At 44.4% G+C, this 8,822-nt stretch overlaps 1 protein-coding gene across 1 annotated transcript; it reads left to right on the forward strand.

The window, feature by feature from the left end:
* Nucleotides 1–4,444: 4,444 nt before the first annotated feature.
* On the forward strand, nt 4,445–7,757 carry sox1 (SRY-box transcription factor 1). Its single transcript, XM_033023155.1, has one exon. It carries the CDS (start codon nt 4,956–4,958, stop codon nt 5,979–5,981), a length of 1,026 nt encoding a protein of 341 aa, XP_032879046.1. The 5' UTR covers nt 4,445–4,955; the 3' UTR covers nt 5,982–7,757.
* Nucleotides 7,758–8,822: the final 1,065 nt, after the last annotated feature.

An 8,822-nucleotide genomic window follows, 5' to 3' on the forward strand; every position in this document is an offset into this window, starting at 1 on the left:
GCTGAGTTACTCCAACATGTTGTGTCTACTTAAGAATAATAATGTATCAATGATAGAATATGATTTTACGATTTATACACAAATGATTCTGGCTTTTGAACATACGTGTAAATATAAATATTTCGCTGTTTAGTAAGTTGCAGTTATCGCCTTTTTTCAAATCAGGTCAGTGAGGGAAAGAAAGAAACAAACTCTCAGTTAGGCGACAATTATTTTGAAGAGTCTGGTTTTAATTTACGATTGTCCTCCACTATACGAAACTATCTTCATCAATATTCAACCAAGCTAAAAAAAAGTAATTATTCACAGCAGCTCATAATCATTTAATTCGTTGTTTATAAAACCGAAAATTGTAGGATTTCAAGTGGTTTAAAATGCTCCTTGACATTATCTTCAAATATCCCGAGTCTTTGACTCTAGGTCTGTACAGTTAATTAAAATATATTCGTCGACACGAATTCGAGCACAACTGATGCGGTTAGTTGAATGAAAAAATGAAATTAAACACAATCTGTATAGTTGGGCGTTTCACGAATCCTTGCATTGGGACACGGAGATTCTGTTTGAAGCGAAAGACAATATTTTCAGTAAGTTATGTTTCTGGACCAGTTTTTTGCTCTGATGAAGGCCCATTTTGCGCGAATCAATTTAATCGGCTCCCAACGCTCGCAGCCCCATAATTGTTCATTTGAACTCTTTAAATTGAAATGTTGCAAATGTACTTGTGCTTTGTTTTATGGAAAACATAGATAGACCCATTCCGAACTTAACTTGCAAAATTAGAACGGCGTTGGAGAGTGGTTTACGATTTCCTATTGCAGTTGCAATATGTCAGTTTTGACATCAAATTGCTTTTAATCACTCTAAATCCCAAGTGCTGTTATTTAAAAGTTGTGTTTTATCTCGCAGTCACTGTGATCCCGTAAAGGGAGCTGTCAGTTCCCAGGCACCTGGGTCTGAATGATGTCTTTGTGTCGTTTACCCTCAGGAACACACCAGCCCCTCTCATTATGCCACAGCCTTCTTTAATCTAGCTCTGTACTTACAAAAACCATTCAACACTTCATCTGCATTTTAAATTAATTAAGCGTGGGCATTGTTCAGAACTGAGTCCCAAATTATACTGTATTCTTTTAAACGACTGTTGATCGATTGGGAGACAGCAACACATGATTCCGCTATAGTATATATCCTTTAATAAGTATCAATAGGCTGTGGACCACCGTCCTATAGGCAGCCAACGATTAACAATATCATCGGGTTTTACGGGACTTTATGATTTATTTGTGCTACCTTTAAACATAAAATGTAGCGCTCGATCCACTGAGGATCTGTACAACCACCCTGTTGTCGCTTTTCCTTCAAGAATATGCAACGTGGGAACTAAAGATACTCGCACTGTGTGCTTGCTTCGCCCAACACACGCCGAATCTAAGCTATATTTTGGCGCCCGGTATTTTATTGAAAATATCCGTATGTTTTCAGAGTGTAGTTTTTATTTAGTCTCGTATCCTGAGCAAGAGTTTCCCTTTATTGAATCTAGCGGTTACACGGCTTGAATATCGAATATTGACGTGTGCCCACTCCTCGTCTGTTAACCCAATTATATAATTCATCACGACTGTATTGAATTATCTTTTACCATCCAGTATCAGCATTAGCCTAATTAAAAGCCATAGTGTATGATATAATGATTAAATCGTTAGTCCTAGTGTAGGAAGCAATATTTTCTTTCCCCTCAATTAGAAACTGATTGAGGTTTTCAGAGTAGATCATCTGTGAAATTTGAATGATATCCGTGAGGATTGTTTACGGCGCCGTCTCTTCTCAGTCTAGCTTTGACGGGGCATCTGAATTAATTGACTTTTATCTCCCGAATTCCAACATTTCACATCAACAGAGCTTTTTTTTTAATTTTTAAAGCGCAACTTTCATTTAAAAGTGAACCAAAAGTTATAGGTTTCCTTGCAAGCTGCTCTTTGCTGAACAGCATAAATAAAGGAAACGATTTAAAATGTTTGAGGTTTTTCCGCTTCCACCCTGGGAATCAGAACATGTTTAACTTCTCCATTTCTGAATTGATTTCGTACAGCACCAAGGTTCGTGCTGTCGGTCTTTTTTGGTGTTGTGGGGGTTAGTTTCTGTTTAAAATGTTAGAATGGTTCACAACCTCTGGATTGCATTGAGAAGCGAGGGCGAACCTACAACCGCCGGCCCATGCCAGCAGACGGCGATGAGACAGCACAGAATTGCACGAAACCTACTTCCATTCGACTCTGGCTTATCGTTTTTTTTTAAATCTTCAATTCAACGATCAGCCTTCCAGTGAAAGCAAATTGCTAATGCCCAGATAGGATTCTAATGTGTAATTGGATTTCCCGTAAGTACTGGCAGTTCATTTGAACCAGTGGCTGTGGGGCCGAGCGGTCCCACGCCGCATTGTGTGCACAATAACTGAACCTCTGTTCCTATGGCAATTCTTCACAAACTTTTGCAAAGGGCTTAATTTGTTTAAAGACCATCACTGTACACCAAAGAAGCCAATTAGCGGCATAACACGAAGTGGGAGGGCTCTTTCTCCAGCCCTTTACTTCAACACCCACAATATCTTCTTGAAAGACTGTAGTGCACGGGAGATACTTAAAATATGTCCCCATTTAACGTGGTTTTCCTTATTTTTTTCTGGACACGACAGATAGATAAAGCCCTCTTCTGCCACGACTAACATTTAAACTAATGCTGTAGATATTGTACATTTTCAATGCTATATTACACCAGCGACAACATTACTTTACATTCATTGTGCAGAGGTCAGGGGTGTACTGAAAAGAACGTGACCGGCGCTTCAGAAATACAAGCATTTCTTGATGTCAACTAACAGAAATCTGCAAGCGCGTTAGGTAGGGCAGTGGGCGAAAAAAGTAATCCTTCGCACTCCTTTCATAACAAGTCTTGTCACACAACCTCTCTCTCGAAGATGCTGCTTGTCCTGCCAAGTATATACAGCGGTTCCTGGTGCGATTTTATTTATTTTTGGAGGGGGTGGGGTGAGGTGGGGGAGGGAGGGAGCGATTCATGGCTCTGCAGATTCACAGTGACCTAATTTAACCACGAGTCACCATGGCCTCCTTTGACCTCTAACAACCAGCAATCGTAATAAAGTCTTCCCATTCTGCTACCACTTTTTGACCGATTAAACAATAAAACACCAGAAAGGATTATTGAAGACAGGAAACAGCTTTGGGCAGCTTGCTTTTCATCACACAAAAATACTCATGTCTTTGTGTTTCAATCCAAGGGTCAGGGACAATATTAGTCCAAATCAAAGGAAATCTCATGTCAGAATTAAGTCCCAGAAAATGAAAACTAGATGTTAACCAACTCAATATGTTTAGATTATTTCACCAATGCAAATTTCCAAGCATCCCAACTAGTTCTAGTAATCAACAATTATACCATCATTTTATTTTTAAGGAAGGGGTTTACGATTTAATCTAATATTTGTGTGTAATATTTGGTCCTATTAACAAATTGGCCTCGTCGACAACAGGTTTAATGGGCGGGGATTTGCAGCATTTGGTGCGGGTTGCTTTTACTCTCTTCTCCGTCGCTGATTTCGGCGTCGAGGCGTTAGTGTGCGGGTTACTGGTGCCCGTAGTTTCCCTCTCTCTCCCGGGTATTGAAATGCTGCTCATAGGGACCAGATCCTGAAAGGCCGCTTCCGAGAGCCACGTGTGGCGGCTGGCAGTGAAAGATACCGCCACCTGACAGTTGCATCTGCAGTGGTCAACTCCGGGAGCTGTGTGTGTGTGTGTGTGTGTGTGTGTGGGGGGGGGGGGGGGGGGGGGGGGGGGGGGGGGTGGGGGGGGGGGGGGGGGGGGAGTGGGTAGTCGATAGAGCATTTAATACTGGTCTCGCTGCAAATACAGCCTCGCATAAAGGAATCGCTAATTGGAAGCCACGGCTCCCTCCGGGGAAGAATTACCGCGGTTTCCCTCGTGCCCAGCCGGGTTTGTGATTCAGAAATTCATGACTGACTAAATGCTATGAAGAAGCACGATGTGGTTTCGTTATCCGGACATACCCTGCTTTTTGGCTGTTTGCTGTTCGCGTCAACCACCGGCCCCGGCATCCGTCACAAAGCTCATCCCTGAAGAAGATGCGGTGGGATGGACTTGGTAAGCGCGGAGATTGGTACCAAAAATCTCGCACATCCCCCCCCCCCCCCCCCCCCCCCCCCCCCCCCCCCCCCCCCCCCCCCCCCCCCCCCCCCCCCCTCCTCAGCAGCACCTCCATCCCATCCCATCATCTCCCGAGCCCCCCCCCCCCAAACATCCCCGACCCCCTAACAACCCTGGGCACTGGGGCACTCCCCCCCCCCCCCAACCTTTATGTAATTAATACATTTTCTCTCCCACTTTACGTCAGAGCCATTCAACTGAACCTCACACAGGGAGTCAGCTCATTGGCTGCCGCAAACTCATTTAATAGCTGTCAATCTGCATCCCCGGGGCCTGTTCTCCGCGTTACCTTCAACCCACATACAAACCACAAGCGAATAACTCCGAGCAAGAACGGCTGCCTAGCCAGCAACGACCGGCGCGCACCCTCAGCAACTCTTCACCGATTCTAATCCTGGGCACTCTGAACCGGTTTCAAACTGAAGATCTCTGAACCGGTTCCAGGGAGAGACGGGGAGAGAGAGAGAGAAAGAGAGAGAGAGAAAAAAACAAAACTAGCAACCCGTTCCAGTCACCGGCGCCAAAGCGGGATCCAGCTCGTCCTGAGGAAATTCTACACAAAGAAAACTTTGTTGCTTTTGCATTTTTAAAATAAAGGAGAAAAAAGAAACGCATTGGATCGGAATTCGGGAGGACGGGGAATTCTGACCCGGGAGCCGCAGACTCGCCGGCTACTTCCCCGCTCCCCGCCTACAGACCCCGTGTGCCGCTTGAATGTATAGTCTGATGATGGAGAGTGAGTTGCAGTCTCCGGGGCATCCGATCAGCGCGCCGGGCGGTGGGACCACCGTGCCCGCTGCGGGCACAAACGGCAAGCTGAGTGGCGAGCGGGTCAAGAGACCCATGAACGCCTTCATGGTGTGGTCCCGCGGGCAGCGGAGGAAGATGGCCCAGGAAAACCCCAAGATGCACAACTCGGAGATCAGCAAGCGCCTGGGAGCTGAGTGGAAGTTAATGTCCGAGGGAGAGAAGCGACCCTTCATCGACGAAGCCAAGAGACTCCGAGCGTTGCACATGAAAGAGCACCCGGATTACAAGTACCGTCCCCGCCGGAAGACCAAGACTCTACTGAAGAAGGACAAGTACTCGCTGCCGACCGCGTTACTGCCTCAAGGCCACGGAGCGCTCGGCTTAAGCCAGCGGCTGGACGTGGCCGGCGCTTACGGGCACATGAACGGTTGGGCGAATGGCTCTTACCCGGGCTCGGCGGCGGCAGCGGCGGCCGCGGTCATGATGCAGGAACAATTGTCTTACTCCCAGCACCCGGCGCTGGCAGCGGTGGGAGCAGGAGGAGGGGGCGACGGGGGCGCCGGCGGGGGAGCAGTACATCACCACCATCACCACCCGCAGCAGTTGCACCGTTACGACATGCCCCTCCAGTACAGCCCACTCACCGGCACGCAGAGCTACATGAGCGGCTCCCCTTCCTACGGCACTCTCTCATCCGGCTACAGCCACCAGCCGGCCGGTGGCATCCAACTGGCCTCGATGGTTAAATTGGAACCGGCCCCTAGTCCCCCGGTCAGCTCGCACTCCCGCCCCCCGTGCTCCGGGGACCTAAGGGAGATGATCAGCATGTATTTACCCGGAGGAGGAGGAGGAGGAGGAGGAGGAGGGGGAGGAGGAGGAGGAGGAGGAGAAACAGGCGACCCGTCTTCCAGCAGACTGCTGCCACTTTCTCAGCACTATCAGAGCCCGGCTTCGGGGGTAAATGGGACCATTCCACTAACTCACATGTGAATATTGGGCCTCGGGAACGAACTCTGCGCTTTCCTTGATGTTCTTGTAAAAAAAAGAGTGGACTGCGAACATTTTTTTTGGCTCTAAACCTAGTGCACATACCTTAAAAAAAAAAGAATCTGAATGTTTTATTACCGAGGCTTTTTGTACAGTATTTATCATTTCAGGCAATTGGGAAGATGAATGACTGTGTTAATTGTCGACTGTTGGAATTTGCCCAGAATGGGCACTCTCGCTGTTTACACACGCTCCAGAATTACTCGAAATTGAGTAACGTGAAAATCAATACCCCCCCCCCCCCCTCCCCTCCCCCACCCTCCGCACACAACACGGGAATTCTTTGAGTTTTGGACAAGTCTTGCAACTTATTTTTTTTGTAGGAGATTTCCGTTGCTTTTAGTTGCAGGTTTGTGACCCCTGTGAATTTATGTATTTGAGACTAGATACCCTTTTTTTTTGCATTGTAACATTTTCTGTAACCACGGAGATAATTACATTATAAACATATGCCAGTGGATTCCAACAGCCAATGTAAATAGATTACGAAAGACCATACTGCACGCACACTGATGTTTGTGCTAGTCAAAATAACTCCGTTGACATAATAAATTTTACAAGATATCGTTGTATATAATTTGTATTTATACTTAACCTGATTCCGTTTTGAAATGTGCTTTTCAACAATATCTCTTACGCATATAAAAAATGCTGTTAGGAACTGGTTGAAGTGTTCAATTTTGATTTAATACACCCGGCCATCAATGAAAGTACAATTGGCGCTGGGTTAGGAGAGTTTGCACCTTACCGTGGAAATGATTAAGACTGATATATCAGGACTTGAAGAAATAGTTTGAGTCACCTAATTAATTCATTAAATTCGAAAGGTAACGCTTAGCGTCTACCTCCATCCACAAACTGTAGTTCAGCCTCGTTAACTGGAGCAAATCGCTCCCACATTGGCCCATTAGGTTTTATTTTATTTCCCAGAACAAGAGCGGATGTTGATCTTAAATGGTGATAATTTAATTATTCAAATGTTCTGTTTTTAAAGTAAACGCTCGCTGTTTCGTTGGCAAAGTCTCCGTTAGCCTGGGAGCCACCGCCGGCTCTCCTAACATGGTTTCAACCGGGAGAAAAACCTGGCTTACTCGAAGCAAGGGCTGAGCAGGTTGAAAATTACGGATATCACTCAGGACATTAGTACCTTTTACGAAGAAGAGGATAGAGTCTGAACAAGTGACACATATTTAATTTCCCCTAAAATAAGGGACGCCGACGTTGAGGCTATCTCTGTCAGATTTTCTCAAACAGAAATTTATGCGATTTTAGAAATTGGCCACTCTGAATTTTGTCCAGCAGGCAGGGTTGCATGTAATATCGAGTTTCATTAAATCCAATGAGGATATATATAGTAAAATGTTTGAATATTTAGATATACATATATAATAATATATTCAAACATTTTAATGTCAGTATATCAAAACAAAACTAATAACACGAAGCTATTTTGAAACTTCACAAACTGGCCAACAGGCGAGTTAATTCGAGTCTAAATATATTGGGTTACAGACTTGGGAATTAAATTGTACGATATCCCGGGTAAATATCTGAGTGACACGTGTCAGATGTTGCTGTGAATATATCAGTTGTTTAGCGTAGAATTCAGTCGGAGAATTGAAACTACTACGTTTTATTAAATTACATATAAGTTAAAGGTGGTTGAAATATTTTTTGCAAACTGTAAACCAACAAATATTAAAAGATTTTTGCAAACGACTCTCAGTCAAGTGACCTGTTTCCCGCTTCCGCTGCTGGCCCTCAAACCTAGCTATTGCACTGAGCGAGTTACTCGCATTTGGAATGATAGTGGCGTTAAAGTTCGGCTTACCACACACCCAATCGGCAATCAGAATAGCAGCAATTCTCTGGAATATGCCGGCCTGTTTGATAAATCTATTTTGGTGCTTCTGATATATATTTTAACGAATATTCATGAAGAATTCACGTGAACACATTAGGAGACTCATTGCTGAAGTTTTGCAATATGTAAAGAAAAATATGATATTAGATTAAGCCACGAATTTGGGTGACTTGTCAATGTATCTTGTCCCAGTACTTACAATATCAAGAATCTGTGTGGTTGCCAAATTTGATTTTCTTCTTCATATATTATAGACGTTGGCTTGGAGGACTGAACAGTGTACAGATCACATTCTCTTCATACGCATGCCTTGGTAAAAGTTGCCTCTGTGCGCTTGTAGGTTTCAAAGTTTATTTGTCCCTTTATGCAATAGATTGAGGCATTGCGTTTTCTCGAAGAACCTAGTTCTCGTCAAAAGCAATTGCTGTCATTTACCCCTCTTTTTTTCCGTTCCGCATTGAGCAACTTTGAAATGGTGCCTACGTTTGCAATTTTGAGTTTTGTTATTTTATAACGAAGTTTAATAAATGTTTTCAAACAGGAAGTCTTCAGGCGTGATGCGTTTCACCCCAGATTTACCACTAGATGTTTGTGGAGGGTTGCTTTACATGCTGCGACCTACAGAGTCACAGAGGATAGGTTCATTGCCAACATAACCAGTTTCCAGGACGTTTGAATATCCAACCTTGTTTTGCCCACCGATTGGCAAATACAAACTTTGGTCAACCCATTTGAAATTTATACGCATTTTAAATTTTCGTATGGACACGCGTTCACTTGATGGAAATATTTTTTCCAGTGTTGGCGCTTTCTGCACTAATAATGGGAATTGAACTAAATAATCACGCATCTGTCCATAATACTAAATGTGAATCATTGCTGGGAGTTTGTAGGCAGGCGGTTGGTATACTGGGATAGCT

The sequence above is a fragment of the Amblyraja radiata genome, chromosome 6, assembly GCF_010909765.2.
Source record: "Amblyraja radiata isolate CabotCenter1 chromosome 6, sAmbRad1.1.pri, whole genome shotgun sequence".
NCBI classification, from domain to species: Eukaryota; Metazoa; Chordata; class Chondrichthyes; order Rajiformes; family Rajidae; genus Amblyraja; species Amblyraja radiata.